This window comes from Gallus gallus, chromosome 3, assembly GCF_016699485.2.
Source record: "Gallus gallus isolate bGalGal1 chromosome 3, bGalGal1.mat.broiler.GRCg7b, whole genome shotgun sequence".
NCBI classification, from domain to species: Eukaryota; Metazoa; Chordata; class Aves; order Galliformes; family Phasianidae; genus Gallus; species Gallus gallus.
The window spans coordinates 84,847,263-84,864,220 of NC_052534.1; the positions used below are offsets into that span (position 1 = coordinate 84,847,263).

Below are 16,958 nucleotides of genomic sequence, written 5' to 3' on the forward strand. Positions count from 1 at the left end.
ATGTTAATGAATGCTGGCCAGAGCCTTGTCTTCATGGAAGGTGGCTATTTTTATTTAATTATTATTATCTCCAAGATAATGTACTTCAGTAGCAATATTTATAAATGATATTATAACTTGAAAGTACAATTTCACATCATGGGAAGGTTGATGAGTATGCTTTTTGTTATTTTTTCCATTAAGTAAGAGTACAATCACACTTAAAGATGACAGATGTTGCTTGTTTAAGCCAATATGACATACTGTAATATTGTCTCAGTTCCTCTTTCATTTGTGTTTCATTAGCACAAACTGTTTTTTAGGAAATGTGAATTGGACTTTAATATGCTTAAAAGCAAATCCTTATCCATTACAAACCAATAGATTTAAATAGGAAGGTGTCTTTTGTTATGACAAACAGTACCCTTATAAAACCCCTTAGCACCAATAAAAGGCATATTTGACACCCATTAGAAAACCTAATTAAAAATTCCATTGATTTCATTATTTGCATCAGACCACTATTTTGAAATGTATGGAAAGATACTGTAAGTGCTGTATCTATAATTCTGTAGCTTCATCTGAATAATGCTATTTTCCATTTCAGATGTATAGATCTCATTGATGGATATCAGTGCTCTTGTGAAGCAGGATGGACCAGCTCAAGATGTGAGATAAATATTAATGTATGTCTTCAAATTCTATTTCATTATTAAGGAAAGGGTAATATGCCACTCGAAACTCATGTTTTTTAGGTAATTTCTGGATGTGTAGGGTTATTGAAAATGTGTGACAGAAATTCAGTGGTTTCAAGTTGATTCCTAAATGCTCATTATTTGTTATTCATATGAAATGGCATTAGAAAGAACATTAACAGTACACCTAAAGAACATTAAAGGTGAATTGTGAGTGATAAATCTGAAAAGTCACATCAAACTAAGCTAATATATCATGAAAATAATTTATTCTTTCAGTTTGGTGTAAAGACATAACAATCTTTATATTGCTAGACCTATTTGCTGTAGCTTTGCATAGCAGAACCCAACACACAGTCTTCTATACTAAAAGTAGGCATGACTCATGCCATGAAGATTCCCATGATCAGTGAACAACTTTGTAGAAGGTGACTACATCTGGCAGAGCAATGAACAGCTCTTAGAAAACTGGCTACATTTTCAGAGAAGTATTACATTGATTTAGACTTTTTCAGGTTTTGTGCCAAACAGGATTTAATCAGATCTTGGTATTTTAAACATATTTTGTCTCAGAGAAAGTCTGGCTTGAGATTTGCCTCCCTTTTGGGTTATTTGGCTTTCAATATTGTGCTTCTGAATTTCCAAAAACACATTCAAAAATGTTATCCAAGCTTCTTTTTAACATATTTATGCATGTTAATTACAGCTAGAAGTACTAGATAACTAAAATGCCCTATATAACATAAAGGATGTATAGTCTGTAATTTTCCTGTTGAAAATACATGGCATTCGCACAGAAGGAGTAAATCTAGCTGAAATGTTATCTTTGAACTTTACAGAAAAAAAAAAAAAAGAAAGTAATTCAACTCAGCAGAGTGTGCATCGTGATACGATATTGCAGATCTATATGATTATCAGTTCTTGCCAGTGCTAATGCAGAACACTCTTGAGTAATATTTTCTCTGTCAACATCCATAATTTACACTTTCCTCCATTTTGAGAGAGTGTAAAGAGATTAAATGACCTGTAGACAACTGCATAAAATTGTACTGAAAAGATAACCATATTTCATACTGATATGTTTGAAAATATATAGATTAGAAATTCTCACAAAGAAACAGTATACATATACATGTGATAGTCTGTCAGAGTGATGGCTTCATTTTTTTTTATATTCATTCTCTTTGCATGCACAGTGCCTTCCAGATTAGACTATGCTGCAGATGTCATATTTTTAAAGGTTATAATACTTCATTCATCCTACTCAGATATATATCATGACTTTACAAGTCTTATAGAGATCAACAAGGCTTTCTGACTGAATAGAGATGTGCGAATCTGTATAGTCCTGTTAGACTGGTGCTCTAAAATTGTTTCATCTAGACTGAAATCAGGCAGCAATTCTGTTAAGAAAAAAACAAAATCAGATATGAATCCATATAAATATACTTCAGTATGTTCTTCACTTGATGTATTTCACAGAATCACAGAATTGTAGGGGTTGGAAGGGAAGATCATCTAGTCCAACCCCTCTGCTAAAGCAGGTTCCCTACAATAGATTGCACAGGAAAGCATCCAGGAGGGTTTTCAATATCTCCAGAGAAGCAGACTCTACAGTTTCTCTGGGCAACCTGATCCAGTGCTCTGTCACACACAAAGTAAAAAAGGTTTTCCCCAAGTTCATATGGAACATCCTGTGACTTTGTTTTGTCTTGTTTTATTTTTTTGTTGTTGTTGTTTTGTTTTTTACAATTTCCAGTGCTATGGTTTCTTCTTGCAGGTCTTGGTTGTGAGTGTCATGGATGTTTATAGCTGTGTAAGCTTCATATGTGTTTTTGGTAGTGAAATTGTAGGGTGAGGACCCTGCTTTTATGGGTCAATGGCGACTAAGCTGCCTCCTTTTCAGTGTTGTCTGTCACTGGAATATGTTTATTAAACAACCTATCTATCTCTCAGTGCCTCTAATACTATGAAGCCTTTTAACTGCTTCTTGAAGCTCAGTCACTTGTCATGATAGGTCATATACCAGTGCGCATCTTGTGCAGGTACTTATCACTAGTAGAAGGTTCAAGGCACTCAGTACAACCCTCCACTTGAACCAGTCTCCTTTCTTACCATTTCTGACTGGGTGAGTGCATCAGGCATCTCTGGGGATTTCCCTGAAGGGGCACTAGTATAGCCCTCATGCAAATGTCCATCACCATGCTAGCAGAGATCAAGAGTACTTCCTCTGGTTCTGAACCTGCAAGCAAGGAAGTGCGCCCTGCCTGCACAAACTGCTGTGACAGAGTGCTACTCTGAGAAGAAATTGGTCTGCCTTGTATCCTCCCTGTATGCCCTGCCTGCACAAACTAACAAGCCACATCCTTACTAGTGTGCCATATCCTGTTTGCCTATTCTGTTTACTGCACACCTGGTTGTTTGGTATATGCCACTGTATTGGGTGTAGATAGCAAAGGTTTGCTTTGAGGGAACTACAGACCTGGTCTGTGTGAAAGGAGACCATGCTAGACACAGGTAGTTCCAGCCAGATCCAGTGGATCTATTGCAAAGTACAGCTGCACCCATCAGCCAAGCCAGTGGTCCACCTGTAGAAATACAAAGTGTAAAAATTGCTGTGCAACAGAGAACTGAGTGAGGAAGAAAGTTTGAGAACCTATGTTGTAAACACCAAGGTCAGAGAAGAAAAAGGAGGAAGTGCTCCAGACAGCAGAGCAGATGCTCTCCTGCAGCCCATGGAGAGAACCATGCTTAAAGCACATACCCACACTGCAGCCCATAGAGGATCTCATGCTGCAGAAGATGAATATGCCCTGAAGGAAGCTGCAGCCCATGAAAAAACCATGCTGGAGCAGTCCTAGTGTGAAGAACTGTGGCCCACGGAGAGGACCCATTCTGGAAAGAGGGAAAAGTTTCATGCAGAAAGAGAAGCAGAGACAACAGCTATCTATACCCCACGCCTCTGTGCTCCTCTGGTTTGGAGGAGTGGGTAGGGTATTATGAAGTTGAGCCTGGGAAGAAGAGGTTGGAGGAAATACACTTTTAGGTTTTGTTTCTCACAATCCTACTCTAATTGGTAATAAATTAAATAATTTTCCCCATGCTGAGTCAGTTTTACTCATGGCAGTAATTGACAACTTGTCTCCCTGTCTCCATCTTGAACCATGAGCTTTTTCACTTTATTTTCTCTACTCATCCCATTCACAAGGGGGATTGAGATAGCAGCTGAGTGGGCATCAAGCAACCAGGCACAATCAGCAACTAAGCTGATTCAAACAACCTATATGTGTATGTTTTTATATGTATTTCCCTAGAGATACTGGGATGTTTTCCATTTTTTTCTCTTGGATTTTTTATCCTCTGTATATGTTTGTAATATAGTTTGCTAGAAAATATACTCCAAGACTTTATCTTACTCAGTAGGCTATGGAGCTTGCTGGTTACCCCTGCTTCTCTCTGGTAGAAGACTGTTATCAGGTGACCTGGGAAAGGATAGGTTGTTCAGTAGGTTGTTCAGTGAGAACAGATGAATGGCAATGAGGACTGCATTCTAGAATTACTTTCTTTTGGATGGCTTTGCTGATATTTTCTATTTTTCCTTTTTCAAAATGTGAATATTGAGTGAAATCTACAGAGCTCTTCAGCTGATTTTGAAAGTGAGTCTAGACTCCACTGATTGTGATGACTGGTTCTTAACCAACTTACTACAGATAAGAGACCAAAGAGTAGAATCCCTTTCTCAGATTCCTCTGTATAACATAATATATGACAGATATTGGTGAAAGCAGGAAAAGCCTCACATAGATTGGATGTTTTAATTTGTGCTTGTGTTGGATTTTTTCACACTGTTGACTATTTCCTATACTATTTTTTTTATGCCGGGTTCTGCACTTTGGCCACAATAACCCCAGGCAATGCTACAGGCTTGGGGCAGAGTGACTGGAAGACTGTGTAGAGGAAATGGACCTGGGGGTGTTGATTGATGCTAGACTGAACATGAGCCAGCAGTGTGCCCAGGTGGCCAAGAAGGCCAATGGCATCCTGGCTTGTATCAGAAATAGTGTGGCCAGCAGGAACAGGGAAGTAATTGTCCCCCTGTACTCAGCACTGGTGAGGCTGCACCTTGAATACTGTGTCCAGTTTTGGGCCCCTCATTGTAAGAAAGACATTGAGGCCCTGGAGCGTGTCCAGAGGAGGGCAACAAAGCTGGTGAGGGGTCTGGAGCACAGGCCTTATGAGGAGTGGCTGAAGGAGCTGGGACTGTTCAGTCTGGAGAAGAGGAAGCTCAGAGGAGATCTTATTGCTCTCTATAACTACCTGAAGGGAGGTTGTAGTGAGCTGGGGGTCAGCCTCTTCTCTCGTGTGACTAGTGATAGGACTAGAGGGAATGGCTTCAAGTTGTGCCAGGGAAAGTTCAGGCTGGACGTTAGGAAATACTACTTCTCTGAAAGGGTGGTCAGGCACTGGAATGGGCTGCCCAGAGAGGTGGTGGAGTCACCGAGCCTGGTGGTGTTCAAAGAGCATTTGGATGTTGTGTTGAGGGTCATGGTTTAGCGGGAACCATTGGTGAAGGGCTAATGGTTGGATTGGATGATCCTGTGGGTCTTTTCCAACCCTAGCGATTCTATGATTCTATGATTCTATGATTCTCCCTGTTGCAAATTAGCATAAAAAGGGTTGAGAGAGTAGTTTCTTCAAAGAAGTTAAACTAGTGTAAACTTTCAAGAGCAATGTAGTTTATGCTCAAGATGGAGGTAGACAAATCCAAGAGCAGGAGTGAAGGAAGATACCCATTTTTTGCACAAAGCATGGCCTGCATTACCTGCCTACATAGAAGTTTTTGTATATATAACAGGGCAAGAAGCTACTTGCCCTTAGGGTTTCTTCACTAAGAGTTTTTGAATTGGAGATTCTTTTAAGTGAAGAAGTAATAGTGAAATACAGAATAGAAATTAAAGTAGTAGTGAGTAATGGAAAAGTGGAGAAATGGATGGTATCTTCGAGAATGTTGCAGTGACATTTCACCTCCAAGTGGTAAGCTCTCTATTTCCACAGACAACAGAAGCCTTAGGGAGGACGACCTTCTATAACAAACAGATATCTCATCTCTCCTGTATGCCCTTGCATCAAGAATGTTCTAGTAACAGAGAGTATATTAAAAAATAGGACTATTCAATTAGTAGATACATAGGTAGCTGGAAGCCCTGGATATAAAGAAAATAGTTTCTCTAGAAAAATTACTTCAGTGTACTGGAAGGGAACAGACAATTTTGATGTGTGTTGACAAGTAGTAATGGAGGAAAGTGTAGAAGGGATGTTCCTGAAATTTTAAATTCAGTTCGAGCAGGAAACTGACATCTGGGACATGAATCTAGTTTTCTTTGAAAGACTGCCAGTTCCTCATGAGATCTAAGGGGCAGATGGAGATCTGCCCCAGAACGTGAGTAACATGGTGGCATAAGCAAAAGAAAGTCAAGGACATTTGAAAATGGAAAACTTTCTGAAATTGAAGGCATATGTCAAAGAATGTATTGTGCCTTTTTTTGTTATGGAATCAGGCTACTGAATAAAAATTAAAATTGTCATTGGAGAATATTGAAACTAGATGTTGAATATTGAAAGTAGAGTATTGAAACTAGATGGAAATGTAAGCAAGTTTAAAAGAGCACTGTTTAAGAGTGACAAAACTGAAAATATAGCCATGACTTATATTCATTATGCTTCTAAAAAGACCAGCGTTTGACTCCAGAGGTGTTAATGACAGAGCTGCTGTCAGTTTGTGACTGTTAGCACAGTTAAGTGTATGAATGGAGTATAAGAGACCGTGCCAAAGAAATCTAGGATAGGGACATTCAATTTCACAAAAGGAAACTATGTTCAAATGAGGCACATCATTGTTAAGTAACTTAAGAGAAGCAAGCCAAATCCACAAGAATCCTACAAGCATCCTAGGAGCTATTAACAAATGTATTAAAAGCCCAGCTAAAATGTGTCACAATTCAAGAACACAAGATGTACTAAAACCCCTCATGAATTTATGGGAAGCTTAAGAAGGCTATTATGTAGATTTAAACTTGCATTTTAATAAACAAATTGAAATTTGGCTTTTTAAGAAAAAAACACTTCTGTAAAAAGTTCTTTACATTTATCAACATCAGAACATTTTTTTTAGCTTAGAACTTATACTTAATTGATTTAATTGATTTTTATACTTTTTGAATTATATTTTGAATTATAATTAGGTAAAACATTGGTCTATATTCAATAGATCTTTAATTTATTCCATTAACGAAAAAAGATATACAAAATAGAAGTAGTAAAGAGGAGTACTAGTGAATGCAAATAAGACTAGAAAAAAAGAGTTACTAGAACAGAGAAAAGCCAAAGAAATTGAACTGTGAATTGTGTTGTATTTTTTTATAAACAGGACAACTTATGTTTGCCAACAACAAATTTAATTAATATAGCAAAAGACTACTTCTATACTCAGAGGTTCTGGCAGTCTATAAAACTATCCCCAGCATTCCTGTGGGATGTATAATTCAATTAGTTTATGTAAAGCTCACTAATAAATCATCCTATATACATCCAGCTGGAAAACATACAGGGAAATAAGTTGTTTTCTCACAATTCCCTGTGGATTTCTGAATTTACATTCTGTCAAGGCAACTGCAGTAACTGCAGGAAATCTAAGTGCCCTTGGATATCCTTAAAAAAATCAAACTGTCTAAAGTTAAAGTAAGTATGAGAATAAATTCCCTTTTAAAACACTGGCTTTAGCTAGACTATTTCAGTCCAGCAGCAAAAAAAAACTCCTTTGGGATACAGGCAAAAACTAGGTTTATGTGCTCAAGGGCAAAACCACATTTTTGCACTAACTAAACACTAATTTTCTGGTAGTTTTCATGGATTTAATTTGATTATTTCCGCAGTGGCTTTCTTGAAGGAAATTGCTATTGTGTGAACAAACAAACATTCTTATATGTTTTTATATGCGATGATATGCGTTAATTGATAATCAGAGCTATGATTTATCAAGAAATGTTTTATAAAGGAAAATAGGGTCTATATGCTTTGGTTAATATATTTATTCTGTCCAGTATTATTCTACTAATAGGCCTTTTTTCACTAAGATAGGTCCTACTGTAAAAACTGAGAAGACTATAAAATATGGCTGAAAACGTGCATAAAATTTTAAATAAAGGAATGAATAGGAAGCACTTAAATCTGTTGCATTTCTTATATAAAATATATTTGAATTTTTCCAACATTAATGAGTAAGAACTAGTTTCAGAAGTGAGTATGAACAGTAATAAAAGCATCTCTATAGAAACGAAAAATTGACTGAAATTTGAGGCTGTTGTGTAACAGACATTAAAAATGTCCATCACTCTTTTTCTAATTTTCAGACAGTTTCTTGCACTTGCTATAAACATGAATGAATAAATGAAGTGCTTTAAAGATGTAGTCAATGCACTGTTATTTCTCTCCTTAGGAATGTGAATCCGTTCCCTGCATTAATGGAGGTTCTTGTCAAGATTTGGTTAATGAATTTGCTTGTATCTGCCTGACTGGATACACTGGCAAGTTCTGTGAATTTGATATTGACATTTGCAATGAACCTACAGTCAGCTCAGTTCTCTGTCACAATGGCGGTGTATGTGTTGATGGGCCTGGAAGAACTTTTCATTGCAGGTTAGTAAGAAGACTGTCATTTTATTGCTGTAGTTAAGAGACATTCATTTGCTAAGATTTCAGAGCAGTGTTTCTATATGCATTATGTGAACTTAATTGGATTTGATAACACTTAAGGACATATTGGAAATATTATTAAAAAATCAGAGTTAATTATTGCAATTTTCTTATGTGGCCACATATCACTTTAGACATTTCTAAACTCTGAGCAGTAATCATCATTTTTCAATATTGACACTGCAAGTATTTAGAAAAATAATCAAAATCCTTCACATTAGTGTTCTAGTCCTTTCCAGAATGACATGTGGAAACATATAGCATAAACAGAATTTAATAATTTAATACTCACAATTATAGATGCGTATATACTCTTGTATTTTGTATTCAGATATTAATTTGCCATAAAATTTAGACAACGGATAGTTTATGCATTGTGTTTGGAAAAACTTGTATTCAGAGAAATCTCCTGTAGTCCAAGATTATCATACTCTGGATATTGAAGGCTTCTGACTACATACGTATAATCTCATAGCACATGTAACTGTAGTATAGCAAAACTCCCTTAATATACTCAATAGATTTTACATATCATTCTGTGTTTAATGAATACATCAACTCAGAACTGTTCTCTAGGTCTCTAATCAATCTGCAGAAATATCAAATACTAAGAAAGTATTCATATAATAATGAAGCAAAAATATTTTCCCTACGTAATTATGTGCAATATCTGGATTTTGATTTATGTACAATAGTGAAGCTTAAGGTAGTAGTTTTATTTTAAAAAAAAATAGCTGCTGATGTTATTGGATGTATTGATTTTATAACTTTATAATATACTTTCAGAGATGAATAATAGAATCATAGAATGGTTTGGGTTGGAAGGAACCTTTAAGATCATCTAGTTCCAACCCCCCTGCTATAGGCAGGGACACCTTCCTCTAGACGAGGTTGCTCAAAGCCCCATCCAGCCTGGCCTTGAATGCCTTCAGGGTGGCAGCATCCACAACCTTGCTGAGCAACTTGTTCCAGTGCCTCACCACCCTCACAGTCAAGAATTTCTTCCTAATATCTAGTCTAAATCTACCCTCTTCCAGCTTAAAACCATTTCCCTTTTTCCTGTCACTACATATCCTTATATGTATATAAGGATATGTATTATATAATTATATATAATTCCCTCCTCAGCTTTCCTGTAGGCCCCTTTCAGGTACTGGAAGGCTGCTGTAAGGTCCCCCCAGAGCCTTCTCTTCTCTAGGCTGGAGAGCCCAAGCTCTCTTAGCCTGTCCTTGTAGGGAAGGTGCTTCAGCCCTCTAATCATCTTTGGGGCCCTTCTCTGGACCCTCTTCAACAGCTCCATTTCCTTCTTGTGTTGGGTGCCACTGAACTAGCTGCAGTACTCCAGGTTCTCACAAGAGCAGAGGGGCAGAATCACCTCCGTGGACCTGCTGGTCACAATTCTCTTGATGCAACCCAGGATACAGTTGGTGTTCTGGGTTGCAAGTGCACATTGCCATCTCATATTGAGGCTTTCATTGATTGACACCCCCAAATCTTTCTCCTCAGGGTTACACTAAAGCCATTCTCCACCCAACCTGTATCTGTGCTTGGGATTGCCCCAGCCCAGGTACAGGACCTTTGCACTTTTGTTGAACTTGGTCCCACCTCTCAAGCTCATCCAGGTCCCTTGGGATGGCACCCCTTCCCTTTAGCATGCCAACTGCATCACTGAGCTTGGTGTTGTCTGCAAACTTGCTGAGGGTGCACTTGATCCCACTGTCCATGTTGCCTACAAAGACGTACTCATCACTGTTCTCCACTTGAACACTGAGCCATTGACTGCAACTATGAGTGCAATCATCCAGTCAACTCCTTATCTAGCGATTGGTCCATTCATCAAATGCATTTTTCTCCACTTTGGTGACCAGGACATCATCAGACTCACCATGGTACTGAAATGAAGCTAAGGTTGAAATGTCATTTTCAAATAATTCTGTATTTTTCAAGTCTCCTAGTAAACATAAGAAGCTAATGGAAATATGTTTTAGCGTAATATATGGATCTGAATATCTTTCCATTTGAAAACCAACATTAATGCGAAAGAACAAGTTTCCCAGATATATTTTGTTACAGTGCTGTTAGAATTTTTTTTTTTCTCTCAGATACATGGACATGTGTTAATATTTGGTAAATGTCAAAATGTCGTGAAGCTTGATTCAAAAACTCTTCTAAACTCTTTAGTCGTTGTTGGATGAGGTTAGAAATCCTGTGCTATTAACATAAGTAACTGTCTTCTGCTTTTGACAGAATTACTGTAAGAATTACATCTTTTAAGGGAGAAATCAATAGGAAAATAAGGGGAACAAGTTCCAATATAAATTGTTGAAGTGATGATATTGAATGCAAAATTTAAGAGAACTGTTGCTAACTTTTAACATTCTAGATGTTTTTGTTTGTTTGTTTGTTTGTTTTTTACTTTTTATCCTAGTTAATCTATTTAATTTATATTCTTATAATTGGGTGGGGTTTTGTTCTATACTAATCAGGTGCTGGTTTCAGTGTCTCTTCTTTTAGCTATATTGATGATTCCCTGGTTTTTGTTTTGTTTTGTTTTGCCATACTCTTTTGCTTTAAATCTGAAACAAAATTTAAATTCCACTGTATTCAGACAAGGAAGTCTCTCATTCTAAAATAGCACAAGAAAAAGTAAAATTGATTCACATATTTGGAATCCCTTCTTAGCATGATAAAACCAATGGTGTATGGTCATTAATATTTTCATATTAAAAAGCAAATTATTCCTCCTAAACTGTAGCTCAGTTTCCACTTGTATTCCTTTGTGTCCTTATATTAGAAGTTGTGAAATTTCATTGGTATTCAACATAATTAGCGCAACAAATGGCCCATGGACTTCCACGACTTACTGGTTTTTGTACTTTAACTAAATATTTGCATCATTTTCCAGAATCTGAGGTGGAAAAGATTCATAATTATACAAGAAAAGAAAAAAAATAGGAGTATGGCATGTTAAAGAATCTGTTTATCAGAATAATACATAACTAACCTTATACCTCGTGTAAGTTTTCTGAACACAACTTGTGTGCAAACTGGAGAATAAAACTGGTACAGAGGATAGAACAGAAGAGTAATTGAAAAATAAGGGAGGGAAAAGCAGCTTCTACTCAGGCAGAATGCCGCAAACATCCAAACAAATAGGGAATCCTAGCATTGACAGCTGTTACACACTCCAAAGGAATGGACATGAGGAAAGACAAAAATCCTGTGTCTTTTAGAGTCTCCTTATTTTGAGGATCTGCTATGGAATGCTTGTACTGTTTTGTTTGTCAAAACAAAATAGCAAGTAATGAAAAGTGTTCAGTAATGGATAAGTGTTAGGCTGCCTTAACTGTGGGCAGTGCTGCTAGCTTCCGCTGTGATGTATGGGATACTTTACCCAGTGGTAATGGTCCAAGTTTTCTTGACTTATGTGAGAATCAATTACATGAACAACCCTACAGGCTTCTACCTGAAATGAATATGAAAAATACCCTCTGGGATAGTCCTTGAATTGTGTACTATGTGAAATATCTTTCTGTCTTTAAACACGTTGTTTAAAATTAAAACAACTCATTGGAAATGAGAGAGGAGCTGGGAGCTGTAATTCAGTTCTATCCTGGGCAGACATGTCACTGAATTGGGGCTTCAGGAAAGCAATCACCAACTGATATGCCCCCCTACCTTGCCTTGTATTGTACTGAAATTAAAGCAACTGTCTGCCGCACTAATTAATACCATATAATTTAGCTAATTAATAACAAAGCTATAATAAAGCCTAGAGGGCTTTCAGAAGACAATCCAACCCAACCTGCATATGGTCGGTATAATGAATAATAAGAATTCTGATAACTTTTCATAGTATTTTGAAAGTAGTTTAAGGAAAATAATCTGTTACATAGTAAATAATCAGATTTCATTTTTCATTACATTTGAACCATTGGAACCATAGCTGGTTTTTCCTCACTTCTACAACTTTTGGTATCAAGACTATTTGATGTGTTTGGTTTTAGATTTAAAAAGTGGGAAAAAAAATCCTTCCTTCCCACTCACACATGCAGAGTTTTTTTCAAATGTGCCTTTCAGGCCCTTCCTACTGACTAGCTTCAGAGATCATGCTGTCTTGAGAAGGATTATCTGTGCAGTGCTTCCAGTCTGACCAAATGAAAATGATGTCAACAACCTTATGACACATGTGATCTTAGATGAAATAATTGAATATTATTGCTTCATTGTACTTTTCCAGCAAATTGTAGCATATTGTTTTTTTTAATGTTTTTGTCAGGCAAAGGAAAATAATTTTTTATATCATTGTCTTTTGTTATCCACTCCAAATATACTTTTTTTTTTTTTTCTTTCTTTTTTTTTTGGCTGAATATTTAGACCAACTTTGTTGGTCTTGAAAGTGTATGTGGTAACAAATAAATCTGATCCTACTTTTTGGTCTTTAAATGGAAGTCAGTGTATTTTAAATCTTCTTTCTTGAGTGTATTCAAATTCATTATTTGGTTTAAAACCTAAGCTATTTTGGTGTTATCTTTCAGATATTAGTTTATGCTCATGAGAAAAATTTCTTTACCTTGAATTTTGTATTCTGGGAGCACCTAAAAGTAAATATTTGATCAGTGCAATACCTGATCGACAGTGTCAGTTTTTTTGCAGCCCACGAGATTGTAGTAGAAAAAGTTGTAAAATAGGAGTAGAATGTTCTACATTTCCTTTAAATGAAGTGCAATTATTTTTAAATGTTTATTTTTATATTTACCACTGTTTATTTGAGACTCTAAAGCGATTGTAATGGATGCAATTAGTGCAAGACTGGATACTTCTCCTTATAATTCACGTGTATGTGAGAAAAGATGCAAGGATTTAATCAAACATTCACTAGCATTTATAAAATATTATAACCCAAGATCAATTAAATACAAAGTGAAAGGAACAAATAATTTTGTCAGAAGTGTTCACAGTATATGATATAAGTCAGCCTTGGCACATCTTGTCAAAATCTTTGTATCACTCAGATATCTTGAAGTGGTACAAATTATACTGGAAAATAACATGAAATCTGTATAACTTAGCCTAACTTCTTACTTTCCTGAGGATAAGGAACTAGAACTATGATGCAGTGTATCATACAAATCTGAATTCAGATATCAATGAAAAAAAGTTCACAAAACCTGTAAATAACTGATTTTTTTCCTCCTTGGGATTCTTCACATGACAGCTAGAATCCAGAAAAGGCTTTTATTTTCTTCATGTAACATCTCTTGCCTTTTGTTTCTATCAGGAAAATCAAATTGCATTTGAAAACATTTGCATTACATTAGTGTATGTATTTTCTTTACTTAAAGTTGAACATACAGAACATATAATTAAAAACCAAGGCTGTTCTTCAGTTTTATTGTGCTTATGGAAAGCTGGTAAAAATAGAGATCAATACTTAATATTCTTGTATTTAACTGATAAGGAAGCAGAGTTCTAATTTTAGAATATCTTGTTTCCCATTCCTATGTGTTTTAATTTGTTTGATCAGTGTATGCAAGGTGTCCCATTGAAGCACCAGGTCCAAGGTGCCTCTGCAGAGATCCAGGATAGAGATTAAAACAATTAAAGAGTGGGGATGCTGTATGAGCAGAAAACTGAAAAAACATTTTAATCTTAGCTCTAGCATGTGACCTGCATATAAGACAGGAAATGGTAGAATAGAATGGTTTGTCTTAGAGTATATATGAGGAAAATAATAGATTCCTAGTATGAAGCAGATAATTTTTTGTGGGAGTTCTGGAGTCTTGCTGGACACCATGTACCTAGGTTTCTGTATCCTAAAAACCTCAGCTATTTAATTATGTTGTGGTATGCAAAAGGACTTGATCTCTGTGATTGAGATCATCAAACTGTGACAGTTTGATAAGTTAAAGTGATCTGTTTAAATGGAAAGATATTTCAGATTGCAAATCACATAAAGTTCACCTTTGAAGAAATATTACTTCACATGGTGGCAGACACAGTTTGTATTAATGAGGCTTTGAGTGTCTCTGTAAGAACTTGTTCTCAGCAAATTGTAATAGTCCAGCTGGAAACTAAAGAATGCATTTATTGCTGTGCTGCTGGAGTCAATCTTGAATAAGTAAGACTGAAATTTGGCCTGCATCAATGGTAGAAAACATTCTTAACGCTTTCAGCTATTGCTGCCAGGAATATGTATTGCATTATCATTTCCGTTACAGCTAGATCAGGATGATAAAGTAAAATGTGATGCCATCCAATATGTTTTTTTTTTTTTTTAATATAAACCTAATTTACCAGTGATTCAGTCCCAAAGGAAAAAAAAGTTGTTCCTTAAAACTGCTCAGGTCAGCTGTATCTCCAGTCTTAAAACAATAGTTTCCCACTTCTGTAAGGACTGTAAATATATGTACAGTACTCTCTTTCTTGGTCTCCTCCGTGTGAAAACCATTGCCTTTCCATTTATATGGAAATAATGCATGATTTCCTAATTTCATATTAGATTCCTCAGCTCTTTCACAGAATCACAGAACTGTAGGGTTGGAAGGGACCTCTGGAGATCATCTAGTCCAACCTTGCTGCTAGAGCAATTTCTCTAAAGTAGGTTGCACAGAAAGGCATCCACATGGGTCTTGAATATTCAGAGAAGGAGCCTCTGACACTTCTCTGGTTAGCTTGTTCCAGTGCTTTATCACACTCAAAGTAATTAAATTTTCCTCATGTTCATATGGAACTTCCAGTGTTACAGTTTGTGCCCATTGCCCCTTGCTCTGTCTCTGGTCACCATTGAAAAAAGTCTGGCCCCATCCAATTGACTCCCTCTCTTTATATATGTATAAGCACTGATAAGATCCATCCTTGCTGTCTTCTCCAGGCTGAACATTCCCGTGTCTCTCAGCCTTTCCTCATAGGGAAATGCTCCAGGCCCCTAATCATCTCTGTGGCCCTTCGCTGGACTTTCTCTAAAAGTTCCTTGTCTTGAACTTGGAAGCCTGGAACTGGACACAGTACTCCAGATGTGACCTCACCAGGGCAAGTAGAGCGGCAGGATCACCTCCCTCAACCTGCTGGCTTCTATTTTGTGCGCCTTGCTCTTTTTAACTCTATTTCCTGCCTACTAGCTGGAATGTGGAAAAGGAGAATGAAGAGCTGATTCCAAGCCAACCTGATAGCTTTCTTTTGTGAGCCACTGCCATATTTTTCCATGTCTCTTGTCTTCCAGGCTAATGATTCCTGGCTTTCCCTGTTCTTACGCTATCCCAAAATTCTGTTTACACTTATTGCCCTTTATCAGACCTTTTTAATTTCTATTTTACCATTATTGACATAAGGGGTCAAGAACACACAATATCCAAGGCATGAGACAATCTGTGATTCATACAATGGCAAAATGTTTTCTTTCTCCATCTCTGTTCCTTCCATAATAATACCTTGCATTTCTTTGATGCTGGGAAGAAAGTAAACACAGGTCTTCTAGATTTACTCTTAAGCTGACTGATCACTAAACTGTAGCTTCCATGCAGAATGGTTAGATAAAGTTGGTGCACTAACATGTTCATGTACTACTCCCATGTTTAATAATTTTACCCATAAATATACATGTAAGTATATATACATATATGAGATTTTTCATTAAATTGCACTATTTTTAATCAGTCTGTACTGTGAAACAGTGAGCATAAGTAATTATGTCAGTGACAATTTCTATGTATTTTTCTGACTTTTCTGGATATATAGCCATGTTTCACACATACACGTAACACACTTATAAAGAGAACAATTATACCATTGTCTTTATTTGCTACATGCTAATACATAGTTATCTTTGAATTTAATAAATTGCATATGTTAACTGGTAGATACTCTTAACGTTTTCAACTATAAGCAGTACTGTACTCATAATTAAAATGCGTAACTAATTAAAAAAATTATTCTCCAAGTGAACTGTTGATGTGAGTGGTTTTAGAAACAGTTTTTAGAAATGTTGTTAAAGGAAAGCTTTGGCTCACCTAACTTGCATACTTTCTACTCTGTTGTGATTGATATATACATTATTGTACCTTTACTTATACTGATTGGATCAAATTGATATATTGCTCTTTTGTATGAGATTGCAAGAAAAGTAAAGGAATCTATCATAGCTGTGAAGAGGCACCACATCAATTTTAGAAATGTTTCTTCTATGCTAGCAGTTTTACCAGACAGTCAAAATCATATGAATCAGAACTAGTATTTAAAACAAATTACATGTCTAAGAATGCTTAGTATGCGCAATGTCTCTGGTAGAATAGCTTCTATAGCTGTGTTTTCTGGTGCTTTAAAATACAGAAAAATCAGTATCCTGTCACTCAAGTTGCTATCTATATTGATACTCAGTGTTAAATCTGTCTAATTGAGATATGTACAGAAGCATTTAGCCAATTAAACTGGAAAACCAAAATAGGAACATTTGAAAATTCTAAGAGGATGTAAAAGTGAAGCATAAAGAAGGCAAGGCTTTAAGAAACGTATTTCAAATATGGCTTCTGGTTT

General features: G+C 36.3%; 1 protein-coding gene across 1 annotated transcript in view; it reads left to right on the plus strand.

Annotated features, from left to right (window-relative positions):
* EYS (eyes shut homolog) overlaps positions 1–16,958 on the plus strand; it is a 676,382-nt gene that overhangs the window by 257,588 nt on the left and 401,836 nt on the right. The window contains exons 18-20 of the mRNA XM_040698528.2: positions 1–40; positions 587–665; positions 8,170–8,369. The exon at positions 1–40 is cut by the window's left edge and continues 132 nt beyond it. Of these exons, the coding sequence (XP_040554462.1) occupies positions 1–40; positions 587–665; positions 8,170–8,369 (319 nt within the window). The remainder of the gene's footprint in view (positions 41–586; positions 666–8,169; positions 8,370–16,958) is intronic.